This window comes from Triturus cristatus, chromosome 1_2, assembly GCF_964204655.1.
Source record: "Triturus cristatus chromosome 1_2, aTriCri1.1, whole genome shotgun sequence".
NCBI classification, from domain to species: Eukaryota; Metazoa; Chordata; class Amphibia; order Caudata; family Salamandridae; genus Triturus; species Triturus cristatus.
Window position 1 is genome coordinate 345,988,476 of NC_140580.1, and position 20,517 is coordinate 346,008,992.

Below are 20,517 nucleotides of genomic sequence, written 5' to 3' on the forward strand. Positions count from 1 at the left end.
TTGAACTCTATTTTGGAACCATCCTTCATGATGGAAAGTACCTACACGTCCTGAATCAGAGATCACCATTGCTGAAAAAAAATCTTCAAATTCATTCAACCTCCATATACTCTTTTTCGACTTTGCTCTTGGGTTTGGACGGAATGGAGTTGGGGAATTATTATCAAATGCAGCCCCCCCAACCACAGACCCAGCTATGAAAAGTACATCTGTTGTCCTGCCGGCTTGCATTAATTCATTTTCAATGACTAATTTCATACCAGGAAAGAATTTAAATGGTTTTAACATTTTCTTTTCATCATCTGATTTTTGGAACATCTGATCGAGCTCTTCACCAACTAGTCTAGACCTCATAAAGTGTCATTTCTGAATCAAAGACCTCTGTCCAGCGACCAACTTCCAAGGCTTCATCCATAAAAGCCTTAACCCTGCAAATGTCGCACCAGCAGAGTAAGCCGCTAAATACAGATTGTCAAAGGTGACATCAGAAAGGAACTGTGTTAAAAGCCTACTGTTTGCAATGATCAATGTATGGTCACTTCCTTCTTATAAAGAGTCATAGAGACAGTGGATTTTTTTTAACAATACTTGTGTGGTATGTGCCATATAGGTAGTTGCTCTAATAGAAAAAATTCAATGAACGATAAACTCACTTCAAAGAACCTTCAACCTTCCTCTCTACCACATCAGGGAGGCTAGCATCTTCTGAGGACAAAGAGGAAGAAGGCGCCATTGCAGACAGAATAGTTTTGAGCTTAGTAACCTGAGGAAAGGTGTCTTTAAAAATCTCAATTAGATATCTTTTTATTAAGGAACAGAGTAATGTTAGATTTGTCTACATTATTCCACTCCTTAAATAGCAAAGTCTTCATCACATCATGTAAGGGTAAGTCATCTGCAGGAGTGCCACCATACTGAGCTTTGAACTTATCCCCCTGTTGTGACATATTGCTATCCCAAAACCTCTCTAATATAAGATAAGATTTCTTTAAAAAGTGAATTTTGGACATATATCCCCTTGAGTCCGGAGACCTGATCATCGTCAGGGTCCACTCTGTTCCTCTTCAACTGAGGCTCATTTAATGCAGCATCTACTGCAAGCTCAGTCCTAGAAATCTGGAGCACCTACTCCTCTCCTGGAGGCTCCACATTATGGCTTTTTTCAGTTGCCTTCTTTGCCTCCCTTGTTAGGACTCCAGGAAACTTTACTATGCTACAGCAGTTGTAGTTCCTAATTATATAGGGTTGCCTAAAGACCAAGGCTGACAGAAGTTGGTCTCTAGACAAGTGTTGCTTCTACTAGCACCTGACCTGGGGCACCAGCACCGTCACCACACAGCCTTGCTTGGTCCACTCAAAGCATGATACGTTCTTCCCACCTCAGCCAAGCACCTGAGCTCGGAGAGCACTTTGGAACGGAGCAATTATCTCAGTTCCCCCTAGCGAAATGGAGCAAGAGAATTAAGTATTTGAAACAAATTTCCAATAAACATACTACAAAACAACATACCTCAGTTTCTGGGAGTCAGAAAACCAACAGGAGAAAGGGAGGGCACGAGGAGGATTTATGGCATCTTAAAGTATATCGGCATAAAAAGAGGACTGTCTCATGCTACACTCTGTCTATGCATGGTAGGTAACTCTATATGAAAAGTGGGACTTCTCAATATAGTTCGGGCTGGGATAAGGATGGGTATGATAGATAATGTGTAGCACCTCGTAGCTGGGTGCATTTATTTGCTGACACACATCTTTTACTTTTAACATCACTCATCTGGGCCCATTACCAATACTCTGGTTTGAAATTTACCGTCTCATTAAGGTATATGGCACAGACATTCTGTTTAAAGAATGGACTTCACCTGTAGAAAGTGCAAAATGAGCCTCTCCTAATTGAAAGCATTAGCAGATATCACCACTTACTGGCAGCCCTATGATGTTCACGGACCGCGACTTGAACTGTCCTAAAAACAAAGCAAAATATTTGTTAGCACATACCTTCTACCATTTCTATGTTATTTAAGAGAACCAAGAGGATTATTACATAAAGTATTAGGGATGATGGTGTTGTAAAGTCTCTCCTAATTTGCCCCAGGATCCTATTTTGGCACAAATTACATATTTGAAAGTAGCACGCTTATTATCTTGTTTTTTTTTACTGGAGCACGATTCACAAAGAAAGTGTTGAATCTAAATCCAGGCGTCGAGGGGTGTGGAAGGCAACAACCACCATCTTTGTCAGGTTGAACTACAAAAAGTCGCTAAATTAACCTGCACTTAACCCTATGGTCGCTTGGCACAAGGAAGTCAGCCTTAACTCAGATCTTACATTCTTTAATTTGTATGTTGCTGGCATTAACATGTATTCTCAAACATGGACTCATGTGAAAATGGCCATGTGTTATAATGTTATTCGTAGTGTAGTTTTCTTTGAATGTGTGATAATTCATTGATTCCATTTTGCTTATACTCTCATTTGAGAGTTTTTTCATGTAGTGCACCCGATGTCTAGGACATAGTCCCACGTTTTTTAGAATTGTGACTTAAAATCCGACTTTCCCATTAAAAAGAATTTCAAATTGCAATTCATTTTAGTCTAAACATGAGATCACTATTTGCTCCAATCAAAAGTTAGCACTTAATAAATGGAATAATGTAACTAAATGTTAGTCAATGGGACATGTAGGCCTTACAACAGTGAAAATTGACTTTAGGAGTTTTTCACTTCCAGGAAATGTAAAACTTAAGTACACATGCTCTACCTTTTAAATACAATGCACTCTTCCCTGTGAGCGTTTATGGTGTACTTTAGGTGGACATATAAGTATTAAAAAGGAAAGTTCAGGCCTGGCAAAGGTTTATTTTTTCAGACTGAAGTGGCAGTTTAAAACTGCATGACAGACTGCAGTGGCAGGCTTGAGACATCTTTTAAAAGGCTATTTTAGTGAGTGGTATATTGAGTGGTGCAGGACCATTAGTAGCATCTAATTTACAGGCCCTGGGCATATGTAGGACTATTTACCAGGGACTTACAAGTATATCAAATGTACCAAGCAGGTGTAAGAGAATTGTACCATGTTTTAGGGAGAGAGCACATATCTTTACCACTGGTTAGCAAGAAAAAAGTGCTCAGAGTTCTAATGCCAGCAAAAACGGGTTCAGCAACAGAAGGCAAAAATCTGGGGGAGACCCTGCCAAAAGGGCCAGAATCAACAGTGACTCTCCTGACTCCACTGCCCCACAATTGAGTCTGTTCTGTTGCTGTACAGGTGTCTGATGAGAATGGCATCTGCCAATACCTTTTCTAGTGTTTGAGTTTCTGTATTGATAATGAAGATGGGCCTGTTTGAGGCACACCAGTCTGAGAGTTGACACGGTTTTGGGATAACAGCGATTGTGGCACCTCTAAAGTCATAAGGAAAAGTAGCACAGTAACTTCATTGAAGAATGCCAGAAGAGGAAGGATCAACAGCAAAACCTCATCTGAAAACTCAGTGGAGCCCAGTGTTTGCTTGGCTGACTGAGCCTCTCTAAAATCTACTTCAGTTATAGGTGCATCTCAATATCACGCGCTCCTCGTGGGTTATAGCAGAGACTGGCAATTCACTTATTACGGGTTGATGAGAATGGTATTGACACCCAGCCAGAGTGTGGAGTTCCTCAGAGAAGGCTGAAGGGCAGGAGAAAGCCCTCACACGGAAAGCATTAAAAGAAATGGAAAAACTGGGAAGCACCAACTACACTAGGCATTTCAGTAGAGGCCATAAACTGGAGTGGCACATTGTGCCAAGGAGTATGTGATAATGCAACTTGTTTTGCTGACCAGCTTCCTCTAAGAGCATAAGCTGGATCCAGTGTCTCACAGCACAGTTCTGAGGGTTTGTTCTGGTCTTAGAGTTCCCCTCGTCAGGGCATAGTCTGGACTGGATTCCCCATTTACTGACTCCTGCTCTGGTATTATGAACTCCAAGGATAATAGACCACATTCATTGTACAAGAAACGGCTATATCATGAATTGCTGTACCCATTCCAACCTACTGTGGATCTCGCTGAAGGCTATGCTGAAAGCTGTCCTTGTTACTCTTGTCAGACTCCATTTAGATGCTCAGTGTATTAAGCAGACAGCGAGAGCATCCTCTATGTCCCCGCTTTCCCAATTTCTAGATTAGTTTCATCCTCATTTAGTTCCGCCTGTGGAGCCCCACAGTCCCCTGGTGGCCCTGTTGACATCTTTGCCTTTTGAGGGATTATATCATTGGCTAGAGGCAAATATCATCCAGAAACCGCTCTAGGACCATTCTGTGCATCTATTGAATGCAAGTCCACATGGTGTGTGCATTTATCTGCAGAGTCAATGTATGCATGCATGACCTTTCTATGATAAATTCCTCATAGAAACTGTCTGTAGCATGGATTGTGAGAGGTGAAAGACAGAGATCAGATAAACTACTACAGAATGAAATACGTCTGACTCAGTGGTGTATATTCCTATGTTTTAATTACTGCATTGATTATGTCCTATCATTTCATTTATAGGAGATCCTTGGTATAATACAGAATCAATTGTATAAGAATTGCCAAGTACAATGTACTTGTTGCAAAAGGCACCATTTCAAAGATAGAAATATTTTATGGATAAACATGTAAGCATTTGTGCACACTGAAATTGTCAATGTCATAGAGATTGCTTGCCATGATTTCAATGTAACAGAGATAGCTTCCCTGGCTAGCTAGTCTGTGTACTGGCCATCCATAACTTGCATAATTAGGTGGGCAGGAATTAGCCATAGACTTTGAGGTGGATCTGGCTTAGGAAAGAGACAATCTTCGAAACTTGTTGTTCAACTGCATTGTGTGAGGAACTACTCCTCTTCAGTGTGGGACCTCTCTGTCCAGCTCTCTGTACATTCTCTGCCAGACATGTGAGTTAAGGAGCAAATCCCTTGATGTTTCTCTGAGTAGTTGGACTGTAGAAAGTCAGAAACCTATATTTTGATTCGTGCACGGCCAATGTTAGACCGCTTATCGGGAGCACATATGGGTGAGAACAGGCCTACAAAGAGCTACCTAGATAAGGACTGTATAAAAATCATAAGTGGTGCTGTCTTCATATGGGTGCAGATCAACCAACTACATAAATGAAGATTGTTTATATTAGAAAACCTGGATCAACTTTTGTTAGAAATTGAATTTCTGGTTGGCAAAAGTATGCACCCTGTCCAAGCAGGAATCACAATCCTAGTCAGGGTAGATTACAACACAACCTAAATGATCCTGTGCTCGTCCTCTGGTAGCCTGGCAAAGGGCAATCAGCCTTAACTTAAGAGGCAATGTGTAAAGTATTTGTGCAACACTTCATACAACAACACAGTGAAAACACCACAAAAAGACTCCACACCAGGTTCGAAAAATAGGCTATGAGTATATATATAAAACAAGACCAAAACAAAAAAGATCCATCCAGAAAAAGTCGAGATATGAAGTTTTAAATGTAAAAATAGCACTTAGATTCAAATAGTGCTCAAAGAGTTAATTGGTCGCATTGTACCGGGACAAAGTCAAGAGTTCAGATCACCCACAATAGAGTGCAGTCTGGTTACAATACCCACGCAGGGCCCACTGAGCAAAAGTACCCTAATCCTTGTCACAACAGTGAGATGCGTAGGTGATCCCCACGCAGGTGAGGTGTTGTGCCAAATTTCTCCATGCAACTACGGCGATGTGTTGGGTCCGTGAGCGAAGCTTTGGTTTCGAAGTGCGACAGTTCCAAATGCCATGTGCCTGGTTTCTCCACGCTGCAGAGGTGATGCGTCGATCTTCTCTATGCAGTGGCGGTAATGAGTTGGTTAAGAGGCAGTGGTTCCGGATGCGATGCAATGGTTCCGAGTGCGATTCGCCGGTCTGTGTCTATTCTGCTCTTGCAACAGAGGATGCATCGATTCCACTGGAGCAAACCCCGAGGTCAACTTCCAAGGGTCCAGAACTGGGGTGGCACCACTTGGCTGGACAGACTCACAAGCAGATGAACCCAAGGGTTGGAACAGGAAAGCTCTAAGTCCTTTGTTACCCTGAGACTGAGACAACAGGAGGCAAGCCAGCAAGTTCTTAGAGTCACCCTGGGTTCAAGTGATGCAGGTCCAGTCCTTCCAACCCAGGTAAAGAGAGAGCAACAGGCAGCAGAGCAACACAGTTAGAGTTCAGCAAAAAGCTGTCCCAGCAGTGTGACAGTAATTGAGCAGCATAGCAGATCCTCTTCTTCCTGGCAGAGTGGTCACGGGTCCAGAAGTGTACTGATTCGGTAGAGCCAGAAGCCCAGTAACTTATACCCAGTGGTGCCTCTGAAGTGAGGAGTCTCATAAGAAGGCTTTGAAGTGCACAGAGTCTCTCCCTTCCTGCCCTGGATCCAGACACACTACAGCGGGGTAATCAATTCTTTTTGTGGGGACAGGAACACAACCCTTTCAGGTGTAAGTGTTAGCTCCCCCCTCCCAACCTGCTCAGGTTGGGCCATCTGCATGCAGATGGCCACTCAGGCACACCTACCCTTCCTTTTTGTGTGACTGTCTAGAGGGAATGCAGGAAGCCAGCTGTCACACACCACAGATGTGTATTGCAGATACAGTCAGAAGGCACCCAATGACTAAAGTAAGTAAATGCCAACTTTCTAAAAGTGGCATTTACTAAGCTGGAATTTAAAATCCACTTCACGATAAGTTGTGATTTTAAATTGTGAGTTCGGTGACACTAAACTTGTAAAGTCTATCTCTTCACAATTAGGAGTTAAACTTAAAAGAAATAATAAGGTGATCATAATGTTACGCTATGTGAGAGATAGGCCTTGCAGTAGTTAAAAACGAAATTTGGAGTTTTTCACTACCAAGACGTGAAGTTTAAAAGTACATTTCCTGACTTTTAAATACACTGCACCCTGCTCTGTGGGTTATTCAGGACGTACCTTAGGGGTGACTTACAAGTATAAAATGGGAAGGTTTAGGCCAGACAAGAGGGTTTACTTGCCAGGTCCACATGACAGTTTGAAACTGAACACACAGGCTCTGCAGTGGCAGGCCGGGCACATGATTAACAGGCTACTTATGTGGGTGGCACAATCAGTGCTTCAGGCCCACTAGTAGCATTATATTTATAGGCCATTGGTACAGGTAGTGCACTTAACTAGGGACTTATAAGTAAATTAAATATGCCAATTGGGGATGAACAAATATTACCATGTTTAGGGGAGATAGCACGAGCACTTTACCACTGGTTAGCAGTGGTAAAGTGCACAGAGTCCTAAAGTCAGCAAAAACAAGGTCAGACAAATGGTGGGTGAGGGGGGCAGGCACAAAGTTGAGGAAAGAACACCCTAAGGCTGTCAGGTATAACACTATTGGTGCGGCCTAGGTATAGATACAGACATACGAAGATCCAAGGGGATATAGTGGCTAGCTACCTGTCCACCAGCATATTTCATGGGCTTGGGAAAAGCCAACACAGCAATTTACAGCACATAGCCTGTGCAGTAACCAAAGAATAACTTATATAGTGTGCAATGTAGAACGTGCATTGTCTAATGTCTACAGCATATCATCGTCCAAAATAACATACGTTGTCATCCTCGCTCCATGTATAGCGTGAGGCATTGGATGTGCATGTAAGGGTGGTATTACAGAACACTACAAAGAACACCACGGCCTTCAGTAGGGATGAAGAGGAAGTGAAAGCTATCACAGCTCCTTACAAGAGTGTAACAGCCCACAGCAGCTGTGCCACTGACCCAACCAGCACTGCGGGCACCAGTCCAGGTACTGCCACTGAGTTTGGGTCCGTTTGCATGTAAGCTGCCATCAGAGATGGACGACTGCTCCATAGACTTCCTCCACCGAAAAGAGTTATTGGAAGGAGTGTGTCATTTCAACTATGTAGATACTTTTTGTGACAGTTTTACATATTTAACTTGTTCTTTAAGTGCTGGTCTTTTCAACTAAATAACACCTCTTACAGTACATTCTATCTTTATTGAAATTGCAACAAGTGTGTTATGCTGTGTCAACCTTCAATCCACATAGATTCAGGTAAGCCTGACTGCTTTCCCAGTGCTATCCCTGAAAGTCAGTGAGACCTTTGTGGGTAACCTTCAGTCTCAGACCAAGGACCCACAGTCCTGGTGAGGAGGGAACACATTCAGCCACCATACTATTAGGAGGTCTCTAAAATGTTTGTTGATGAACGGTCAACAAGAATACCATGGACATATGAAGAATGATGAATGAACAGTCCCAACAAAACATCCTTACCCCCAAGTCACAAAACTATTCTGTCTTCTGTTCCATCACACTCACACCCATGCAATTGACATGATCAGCATGTTTAACATTCTTGCATGCCTTCTGAGCACTCACATCAGCCCTATTCTTTATGCACTTGGACATGCTGGTGGTAGAGGCAGTAAATCTACTTCTCTTTAACAACTATGGCATTCTGTGGTACCCTTGTTATGTACAAAATAAGCATATTATATTTTATATTCCCCTTGCCTTGGGATTCATATGGCCAACTTAGAGAAGTTCCTTGCTGGCCTTGGCAATTGGTTATTTTGATACTAGTGATGTGGATGTGGATTTGGGTGGCTTACCACTTTGCTCATCTTAAGAAAATTATGATGCATTTTGTATCAGTATTATCAAATTTCTTTAATCATAAACGATTTGTATTGTAAAACGAAAGGTTTAGATGACTGAAAATGTAATAATTTTTCCTTAGAACTTCAAGGATCCAGGAAAATCTGACAAATAGTGACATTCTTTAGAGCCAATGGCAGCTTATTAAATGTAGAACTCCGGCACGCCTTGTTGGCCTGAGGCTCATTCATCTAATTTTATCGTCTTGCCTCTTTTTTCAGAGTCTCTGCCACATCCCTCCTTCACTTTTGAAACTGAGATTGTGTCTGAGCCGCCATCTCAAGACCCAGGGCTCCGCTCTGGGACCTTCTGCAAGGCTGTGGTGAAGGGACTGCGTGGTAATGAGCCCTTGGAGTGGGACGTCAGCTTCGACATCCGGGAACTTTTTAGAGAGCGGGAGCGGCACAAGGATGGGGACGGAGATCTATGGAGTGAAACATGTCACCATCTGGCAGCAAAGTCAATCATAAGGGACTTTGAGCAGTTGGCGGAGAAGGAATGTGAAATAGAACATGGTAAGCAACAAAGGAAAATTGACAGCATAGACCTTCAATGGGATTAAGAGTCTTGAAAAATGTACAAATCAAGCGAGAGAAACAGAGATCTAAGAGGAGAGGCAGAGATCAGGGAGAGATGAATACATTATGGGTGGCATGTAAACCAGAGAAGAAGATTATTTTCTTGGAGAGTTTTCAAGATCCTTGTGGGGAATGGTTCCTGAATTATCATGGCCTGAATAGTACCCAACAATAAATGGTGTCCCTAATATCATTGACACAAATTTTTGTCTATTGGAGTTAATATTAGAAAATCTACACCCAATGGAGAGGTAGTGTTGTAGTTGATATTTAGGCCACAATATTATATCAGGCCATATTTTTGTTATTGACATTCTGACATACAATCCCTTATAGGGAATATCAATTCCTGATATGGTAAAAAGTTGGTGCTACATGTAAACCCTGCTGGCTAGGATCCAGTGGGTTAATAATGTAGAGTTTAGGCAAAGACTTCATTGAGTCCTTTACTCACGTGTGGTAGAGAGGCCAAGCAATTCAAGGCCTTAGTTTTATAAAATGCGTTTTCGAGGAATTGTACCAGATGCAGAGTAACACAGTTTTCTCCAAACTCAATCAAAATTAACTACCATCCAAAGATGTTTACATTTTAAAATAGAACATCTAGTGTAATCCACAATACAGATACTACACATTAAAAATAAATAGCAGACTGAAAAACACAATGAGCCGTTAGCTATTCCCTCTTTTCATGTATGACTTCAAAAAGGTAATATAAAGTTGGAGATTATACATCATATTAAGGCCCTCATTATGAGTGGTCAGGTAAAAAATGTGATAACTATCACACCTGATCTCCACTGAATTGGAATCTATTGGCTGTGGTGAATACCAACAAATTATGAGTTTTGATTAGGGGTGGGCACATCTGACATAATTCTCTATAACGTAATTACTCATAATAACCTCAAAATTACTCATAATTATGTGTAATTAAGTGAGAAGTGCAATCCAGCATTTAGCTCTATTTTCTTAGTCCAAAATGCACCCTTGCGTATAAACTGGGCCGATTATGCATTTTGCTCTAACAAAATAACACTAAATGCTACAGGACATTAACAGCAGCAGCCAACAACTGCTCTCTCTCTCTTAGTTTGTTGTTCCTGTGCTCCTGCAGGAGGAATTTTGCCCCAAATTACTCTTAATTACTCAACCTGGCATAATCGTGTAATTTCATTAATTTCGCATCACAAGAGAAATGCATTATTACTCAAATTACTCCGAATACTCCGGTGTAATAAAACATGTACACAGGCCTAATTTTCATGGAACAACATGCATATCCCACCAAAATGTGCATGTTCTGGTAAATACCAGTTAATGTCAGCGGATGTAACCTGCCCATATTTATCAGAAAAGTCATAACTGTGATACGTGCAGTAACAGCAGTTAAAGCATAGTTCACAATTGACTGTCCGCACGTAATGAGGACCTCGTACTCCGCTGACCCCTCCACTCTCATTAGTCCGGGTTCTCATGGCAATGACTCCTACCAGCTCCTTCCACGAAACTTCCATCAATGGAGGGCCAAATGAGATTAACTCTTTCTTTTCCTCTACTAGGTTCTGGGAGACGGTACCAGCTGAATGCCATCCACGCAAGCAAAGCCTGCAACGTTATCAGCAAATATACAGCCTTCATCCCTGTGGACCTGACCAGCAACGCATACCTGCCTACTCTGGTGGAGTATTCCAACATAGGTACCCATGCTTCCTGTCTTCTGAGGAGGGGCATTACAAAACACGTAGGAAATCGCCATTTCCTCTGTTGAAGAGAAGCTTTTCCCAACTCATGAATGATAGATTCCTATCTTCTGGGGGCAGGTGCCATAAGAGCTTGTTAGTTGACACTGGTCATACTTCAACACATATATGCAAGGGTTTTTGTCACTAGGGAGAAGGGGCACTTCTAAACACACGCTTGACGGGCTCCTGCCCACTGTGACACGTTGAAATATTTTAACACATGTTAGAAAGTTACCTTACATATGGAAAGAGGGAATCATGTCTCAGCACTTTTACGAGAGGCTAATTTTACCTTAGAAGAGGACATACCTCAAAACATGTAAGAGACAGCCATGCCCTCTTGTGTACATGCTAGAACATGCATCAGATGGTCCTGTCCTCAGACATATTTGAGAGGGCATATGCTCAGTGGAGAGGAGGAACAAACCCACGCATGGCTGAAAGATTCCCAACCTCTAAAGAGAGGGACATACCACAATGTATGTATTAGAGGGTTCTGGGGAGAAAAGCCTATGCAAAAGTCAGGTATCTGGGTTGCCAATCCTCCAGGGAGCAGAACATACTCCAACATGGATATATGGAAAATGTTCTTACCTGCAGCAATAGTTGCTCACGTTCTTAGCTTAGCTCAACCACTATTGTGTATAGGTGCTTCTCTCTCTAGGAGTTAGTCCCCTCATGAATTATGCCCTAAATGGACAAAAGTGGAATTGTATATTGATTGATGAAATCGTCTCATATCAACTAGCCTTGTATTTTTTTTTTTAAATCTTTATTCGCATATCAATGCAACAGGTCCATCACATGTCAAGGCTGCCACACTCTTTAGTTTAGAGAAATAACAGTATTTTGCAGAGTATACCAATATCTATATATTCAAATATTTAATTCAAGAACTCATCAGATACCACCCAAAGTATAATTTGTCTCTAAGTGAAAGGAGAGTTTTTGCATCTTAACATTCATGGTAGTTTCTATGGATTTTATGACAGAGGGATGCATGGCTGAACCACACGTGCCTCTACAACGCCGTACTAACCACGAATACGTCAAAACAGCATGCAGTACTTTACCACGCATGCCTTTACCATTCATGCCTTTACTACGCAATTTTGTGGTAAAGGCATGACTGGTAAAGGGATATTACTGGTAAAGATTACCACTACCCGACCCCCCTCTCCACCCTAAGCCCTAAAATCCTATCCCCCCACCTCAGCCACATGCCCTGAGTCCCAACCCCACCCTGACCTTAAAACGACCCCTTCCCCTCACCCTGCCCTGAGACCTAAAACCCTGCCACCTACCAAAAACTACCCCAGCCCCCCGCCCCCCGCCCTGTGCCCTAAAACGTACCCCTGTGCTGTCCTTAAAACTACCCCTAACCCTTCCACTGCCCTAAGGGTTAAACCCTGCCCCCCTAATAAATAATCTACCCCAACCCCCATGCCCTGAGCCCTAAAAACTGCTTTGTCCCTGAAAACCGCCCCATCCCCGCCCTGAGCCCTAAACCTCAGCTCCTCTGCTCTAAAACCTACCCCCACCCCAGCCCCCCCTTCCTGACCCCTAAAACCAGCCAATCCCCTAAAACTTAAAGGTCCCAGCCCCAGCCCAACCTACCTCGCCGCAACCCACTCCTTCCTACAGCGATCCGTTCGGTTACAGCTAGAACGCCGACTGCCTTTACCACGCATATGCATGGTTAAGGCATAAGCGTGGTTAAGGCAAGCGTTATTCAGCTGGCAGGGGATTGGCAAGCGTGCTTAAGGCCGCATTATGAAGGTCGTTATCTATTTCTGTGGCTTTAATCCAGTCTTTAGAGACAGCATTAGTCATCCTCGGCTAATAGCAATGTCGATCGATCGTCGGGGAGATCTACCTGCTGTCTCAACAGATAGAGACGCAAAGGTGCCATTATATTTTTAGGTTTAGAGCTTATAGTCTGCATGTTAGCAAACATATCGATTTTAACTTTGCAAATAGTGGAACTTTTAAGAAGCTCAGTCAATGTAAGCGTTGGACCCCTGATCAGGCTGACAGCTATTTCCTGTTTGGCAAGTAATAGCAGTATTTCTAAAATGCGTCTGATTTTGGTATTTTAGAAAGATAACCTAGTACAGCCACGTCTGGAGTATTTGGAAATCTATGCTCAGTCACGTTAAATGCCATGTCTAACTCATCTTTCCAAGTATGCGGCATTGGCAATATGTCCCCACCTCCACACAATGTGGAAGAAGTCAGCCTGGGGCCAGTGGCAGCGAGGGCATTCATGTGACCCAGCAGTATCAATTTTGTGTAGTTTAGCAGGGGTAAAATACACTCTATGTGAAAATTTGAAGGGTAGACCTTTGGTTTGTGGTCCATAGATATGTTTTCCAATTGGACAAAGCAGTAGGCCTATTTGTAAATATCCCATACTGCGCCCAGAATTTCCTCCCATAGCATTGTCGCTGGTATATGGCCAATCCCATTCATTCCTTAAATCTTTATTTCAATCAAAGAAAAATGGTGATAAAAGCACATGCAAAACAATAAACACATCCATAAATAACAATTAGACCCAGATTAAGAATACATAATTCGGGGGGCGCTAGGTGGCGCACTTGCGGAATGGCTGCCTTCGGGTGAAGCTCCCGCAGTCCGGCAACATTATCCGCTTTAACAATCCTTCTTCATGAGTGGGAGCGCTCCTCAAGCGGTTGGCTTTGATGCAGAAATGCCTGCTGTCTAATACTGGCGAGTGTTGGGGGTGATGGAGCACTGCAGCGGCTGCAGGTGGAGGAAATGTCTCCGACCGGAGCGGGGTGCCTGACTTGTGGAGGCCTGAGCCGGGCGTGTTGCAGGCACTACAGGCCGATGCGCCCACGAGGTGTGTGGCTGCGAAGGGCGCGCTGCTGCCACTGCGCTGGAGCGGACGAGCCGCAGCGACGAGAACTTGCCTACACTGAGCCTGAGAGACTGGGCGAGCAGTGGAAGGCGGAAAGAGACGGCTGGGGGCTCCGAGTGAAGTCTGTGCGGGCAGTGTGCAGAGCAGCGTGAGCCTGGACGGGCCGGGCGCTGCAGTTGCCGGTGCTGCTCGGGGCCGCAGGTTGGGATGCCCGAGGGCCGGCACTGACCGATTTACTGCCTCGACTGGTGGGCCCCTGCAGATGACCGAAGGTGGAGCTGCGTGCAGCGAAACGGTGAGCGACTCTGTGGCAATGCTGAGAATTTTGGAGGAGGAGGCGGCAGCGGCATGACAGCACTGGCATAGCGGAGCTGCCCGGGACTTGGTGGGCTCCTGGCGGTGCAGGGAGGTGAGGTGGCGGAGCGCCTTGCGCCACGGAGCATCGAGCTATAGGTAGGCCTGGGCGAAAATTTCGTTCCGTTCGCGGAAATTGCGATAATTTGGCATTTTCGCGTTCCGCGGAGAGCGCGAAAATGTCAAAAATTCCGGTTTCCGCAGCTTGGCGATAATTTGTTTCTTGCTCGCGCTGTAAAATAATACATTCTCGCGCGCGCGCGATCGCCTTACCTGAATCCCTGCGTTCGCCGACAAGTTTTCTTGATCCGGTCGCGTTCTCCATGAGATGTTGTATTGTTTTTAGCCATTTGCGCTGTCTCGCGACAGTTCGCGCCCGCAGTGACGTCATGCGTCGCGCGATCACGTCTTTCTTCTCGCGATCATGCACCGCGAGAACAACTCAAAACAAGATGGCCGCGCCCGCAAGCAACCACATGGGTAAGTTGGCGACCCGCAACTATGCAGAAAATCTCGCGAACATGCCGGAAAAAAACTTCCGCATCTTCGCGATATTTCCGCTTGTTTGCGATAATTTTAAACATTTTCGCGATAATTTGCGAAGGTTAATTCCGCTAATTCCGCCCACCCCTGGACCCCGCGGTGGTGCCTGGAGGCCGGGACAACGGGAATCCTGCGACACCGGGAGGGCTGATACGGGAGGTGACCGGGAACACTGCCTTCCGCTGAGGGGGTGCAGGCGCTGATTCGCCTGCCGTGGGGGCCTCTGCCTATTTTTTGCCTCATACCCTGGAGAAGCCGCGACACGCCGAGGGCGGTCACCTGTATGGACATTAACACCGGGATTGATGGGTCTGTGCTGGGCCTGAGACCCTGGATGCACGATAGCGCTTGGGTGGCCACGGCGGTGGCGGGATTGACACTGAGTGCTTACTGGCGAGAGCATTGCGTCGCAGGCCCGAGAGCCCGTATTTCTGCTGGTCACGGACTGCCCCGTGGAGACCTTGCTGTGGAGGGTGGCGGCGGCCTGTGAGACGTTCCGCTGTGAGGGGCATTTCACAGCTGACTGGTTACGGGGCATATTCTTGGGTGAGAGCCCTACGCGACAGGGGTATGCTGTGGGAACGGTGCCCCGGGTGACTAGGCAGCATAAGGAACCTGAGAACTGCGAGGAGTGTTCGCTGTGGTGGGACCACCCGGGGCGCTCGGCCTACGGCGGTGATCGGCGCTGTGGCCGGTGCGGCCACCCTGTAGCTGAGTGGGAGAGCTGATCGTGGCCTCCTGAAGTTTTGCGGGGCTTGCATCGTGACCCGCCGCGATGGGGAAGACGGACCCCCGCCAATCCCGGCTCCACTTTGAGACGAAAAAAGCTGCTAAATCAAGTCCGGAGGGTAGTACAGAGCCTGCGGCGGTGGGCGCTCGTGACTCCTCACAGGAACCAGACGCTGATATGAAATCCATCCTACTGGAGGTGCGACAGGGCATAGCCTCTATTGCCGGGAAAATGGACGACATGAACTCGCGAATGGACAATATTGTGTGTAAGATCGATGGGCATGAAGATAGGCTCAAAGAGGCGGAAACGCGCATCTCGGATTCGGAGGACGCAGCGGCGCGTATGCAGCACACGATGACACAAATGGACAAACTCCTAAAAGTTATTGCTGCTAAGAGCGAGGACATGGAAGCGAGAAGTCGCCACAATAACCTCCGCCTCCTAGGTATTCCTGAAACTACAAATACAGGTAGGATGGAACTGTATGTGGAGAAGCTACTGCTGGCGACAATCGGAGCGGACTCCTTTTCATCCCAGTTTGTGGTGGAGCGTGCACACCGTTCGTTGGGTCCTAGACCACCGGTGGGAGGCCCGCCGCGACCTATCATCGCACGGCTTTTCAATTACAGAGATCGGGACGTGGCTCTCAGGATGGCACAAGAGAAGAAGCAGCTTCAATATGAGGGTGTAACCTTCACTATATACCCGGACTTCACGGCGGCGGTGCAGGAGGATAGAAGAAAATTCCTCCCAGTGAAACAAAAGCTCCGACAGGCACAAATTGACTACGCTTTGCTATACCGGCCCGGCTCCGCATCACTCACCAGGGCAAGCAATCCTTCTTCACTAAGCCACAGAAGGCTGAGGACTTTTTAAAACAACTGCGACGGCGCAATGAAGGGGAACGAAATGCTGCGGGATCCCGGTCGCCCATCACCGCGGACATTGATTGAGGGACTGCAGCTGTGTTCGTAGGAACGGAATCATCAAAGGTGATATGAGTGTCTTGCCCCACCTTCATTATGGCCGTATACTATGTGATGAACTGGTTTCCCCACACCGTGCGGGGCAGCGGACCTGACTCTGGAGAAATTGCTACGAATATGCCGGATACCCGTGTCATTCTGCTGGGATATAGCACGCCATTGCGTATCCCTCAGGAAGTAAAGGGAACTTGTGAGCCACCTGATACACACCCCAGTTGGGAGATCCCCCTTAGGGCTGCTTTTGGTATTGTAGACTTTGTTTTGACACTCAGTTGCCGTGTCTTAGGGGTTGGTTGAGGCTTTCAGGGTGGAAAGGAGGGGGGGTGGGACCTGAGGTACTGGCATGGTTGGGATGCTTCAGTGGGAGGGGGGTGGGGGGATAGATAGTGGGAATGCTCTAGCACTTGTTCAGACGTTATTAGATAGCCAAACGCGCACTGTTGCAACTACAGACAGGGATGCACTCAGAGAAATGTGGAGGACATTGCAAATTGACAACTATGGAGAATGGAAGGTAGGACGACTGACAATGGCATAGGGGTCCTCTTTTGGAATGTGAGAGGGATGGGGGATCCTAGGAAAAAGAAGCAAATACTCTCATATCTGGATCGACTCAAGGTCAACATTGCACTATTGCAGGAAACACATTGCGCTCCGCAAGCTGGTAATACCTTTGCTGGGAGATGGGCGACCTACAGGCTTTTTTCCTCCTACTCGTCCTATGCTAGGGGGGTTGCCATCCTAGTCAAACGCAACACGCCCTTTACGCCGCAGGGGAGCTGACGGACCCACAGGGCAGCTACGCGATAGTATGGGGGAGGATAGGGCGGATACATTTACGTTGGTGAGTTACTATGGTCCGAATACAGATACACAGGATTTCTTTACTGTCCTTTGGGGCAAAATAGCAGCCTTGGGCACCACACATATCATCTGGGGAGCGAATTTTAATGTGGCCTTTGTCCCCGCCATGGATAGATCGACAGCGCTGCCACACCACTACAATCACACACAGACCACGATGAGAGAGATCATGGAGGAGGGTAGACTGCTGGACACCTGGCGTCACATGCACCCGCAGTCCATGGAGGGCACGCATTTTGTATCGAGTGTGGCATCTTGGGTTAGGATAGATTACTGTCTAACATCTAGGGGGTTGGGACCCTGTATTCGCAGAGTTAGTCACTTGCCGCGCACATATTCGGATCACTCGCCGGTGCATCTTGAGCTTGACTTGTTGGGAGGAGGTGGACAGCGGAGGTCGTGGAGACTGCAGCCTATGGCGCTGCTGGATGCGGTGTTTCACGGGGATATGTAGGGACTCAGGGGCGGTGCAGGATATCTTTGTAGATCATTATGCCAAACTATATACAACACAGCGTAGGGACCCCCTTGAATTTGAGTCGTTCCTGGGAGATGTAGCGCTTGGATGGCTGGAAGACCATCACAGAGAATTCCTTTGCGCCCCATTTGAAATAGACGAGATTCGTGAGGCAATAATGCAGCAGAGATCCGGCAGAGTGCCGGGCCTCGATGGCATACCAGCCGAATTTTATAAAACATATGTGGACACTATGGCCCCCATACTGAAAGAACTTTATGAGGTGGCCCTTGAGGGAGGCGTGCTTCCCCCCTCGATGCGGGAAGCCCTGATCACTTCCATATTAAACCCTGGCAAGGATCCACAGATGTGCGCCTCCTATAGACCGCTGTCCTTCCTTAATTGCGACACCAAGATATTGGCTAAACTTATAGCGAATCGGGTTCTCCTTTTCATTGGCAAATTGGTCCTGCCAGACCAGGCGGGCTTCGTCCCAGGGAGAGCAACTTGACGCTACCAAAGCGTTCGACTCAGTTGAATGGGATTACTTATTTGGCATCCTGCTCCGCATGGGGTTTCCATTGGGATTTGTGTCGTGGATCCAGCTGCTATATAGACAACCCACTGCCAGGGCGCTCATTAATGGCTGCGTTTCGTCTGCCTTTTCTGTTACAAGAGGGACTAGGCAGGGGTGCCCGTTGTCTCCCCTCCTATTTGCTATTGCGATTGAACCCCTGGCGTGTAGACTGAGGCAGCATCATAACGATAGAGCGCTCCGGTGCCCCCTGCGCCAGATTTTGATATCAATGTATGCAGACGACTTGACTCTCTATGTTCGTGACCCCCAGAATAACCTCAACCCACTGCTACATGAGTTCCTAGTCTTTGGGAAACTATCTGGTATTCATATTAACTGGGAGAAGTCGCATGTCTTTCCCCTTACACCGGCAGCGGTCCAATTCCCATTGGACTATCCGCTGGAGTGGTGTGACGGGGACCTGAGATACTTAGGGATCCGGATCTCGGGGGACAGGGATGAGATGATCCGACTAAACTATGGTACTGCCATAAGCAGACTCACTGATAATGTCACCCGCTGGATTGCGCTGCCCCTGTCCATGGCGGGACGGGCCTCACTGATAAAGATGGTGGTGCTGCCGCAGTTTCTATATTTATTTCTTAATATTCCCTATCACCCGGGGCGGTTTTTCTTCAAAACTCTGCGATCTGAGCTTATAAGGCTGTTCTGGGGTGGCAGGAGGCCTTGGGTCCATTGGAGGGTGCTGACCAGGCCTGCTCTGATGGGAGGATTTGATGTACCGGATTTCGAGCTCTACCACGCATGTGCCCAGGCCCACTATGCCTACTACTGGGTGCATCCACCGGCATGCATGCCGCAGGTGGCGGCGGAGCACTGGTTGGCGGACCCGATTCCCCTTGATGGAATGATACATGGGCCCCCCCGCTGCCGTAGTGATGCACCGACCACAGTGACGGGCACTGTTGACGCGTGGCACTATATTATGTGGACTCTGGGGGCTTCGACTCTCTATTCCCCAACCCTGCCTCTGACATATCATCCTCAGCTGACATTGCTGCAGGAGACGGGCTTTCGACAGCTCTGCAAGCGGGTGGGCAGGCGAACCTGGGGGGACATGTTTCATGGTGGGGCGTTCTGTACGGACACTCAATTCTTTGGCAACGTGCAGCATACTCCCCTGGAACTGTTTCTGTACGTGAGATTGCGGCAGGGCCTGCGGGACATACTCCCGAGTTTTCCGCGTGAGCCGGAGACGCTGAGACCTCTCCATCAGATGCTACAGAGTGACAGTCCAGGACACTTGGTGTCCAGTATGTACCGCACGATAAGAGCAGATGGCGAGACCTCTGCCGACAAGGCGCGGATGCGCTGGGCGACGGATCTGGACAAGGAAATCACGGATGACCAATGGCGATACTGCTGCTTGCAGACAGCGGAGATCTCGGCGAGCGCCAGGTTACGTATCATTCACTATAAATTTCTGCAGCTAATGTACTGCACCCCGGCTGAGATGTGCCGCTTTGGGCTACAAGATACAGATGGCTGTGCTAGATGCGGCGGAATGGGTGCCGGGTTCATGCACCTGGCCTGGGAGTGTCCGAGAGTGCGCGAATACTGGGGACAGGTTTTCGTAGCGCTGGCTGAGATGACGGGCATCCCGCTGGAATGTGACCCCTTAGTCGCGCTACTGGGATATACTCAACAGATTACAAAGGTGCAGAGATGCTATGTCTCTCTCTCGCTGCTGTTGGCGAAGTGTAGAGTGGCCTGCAGATGGGATAGGGGACGTGCCCCCAAATTTAAGGAATGGCTGGCTGACCTGGTATATTGTCAGGAGTACCTTACCATATATGCGGAAATACTGCCTGCCCTCTCAAAACCTAGAGATATATGGGCCCCCCTGACACAATACCTGCAGGCCCGAGCGGGTGCATCCCCCTCCTGACTGGCCAGATAGCAACTTGGACGGACCCGTTCCCCTAATGCCCAGTGTTGGGGTGGCATATGGCACACTTGCTGATATCTCCCTGAGGGACAATGGTGGGCGGGGATGAGCTGTGGGATACCCTGTCTTTAGGACTAGGTCAGGTACTGCATAACTAGGAACATTGCTCTTCTACCTGGAGGAATACTGACAACGGTGACTATGCAAC

General features: G+C 46.8%; 1 protein-coding gene across 1 annotated transcript in view; it reads left to right on the forward strand.

Annotated features, from left to right (window-relative positions):
* Positions 1–20,517, forward strand: part of VWA5B1 (von Willebrand factor A domain containing 5B1) — a 575,143-nt gene that overhangs the window by 485,145 nt on the left and 69,481 nt on the right. The window contains exons 15-16 of the mRNA XM_085614890.1: positions 8,901–9,194; positions 10,820–10,957. Coding sequence (XP_085471016.1) covers positions 8,901–9,194; positions 10,820–10,957 — 432 coding nt within the window. The remainder of the gene's footprint in view (positions 1–8,900; positions 9,195–10,819; positions 10,958–20,517) is intronic.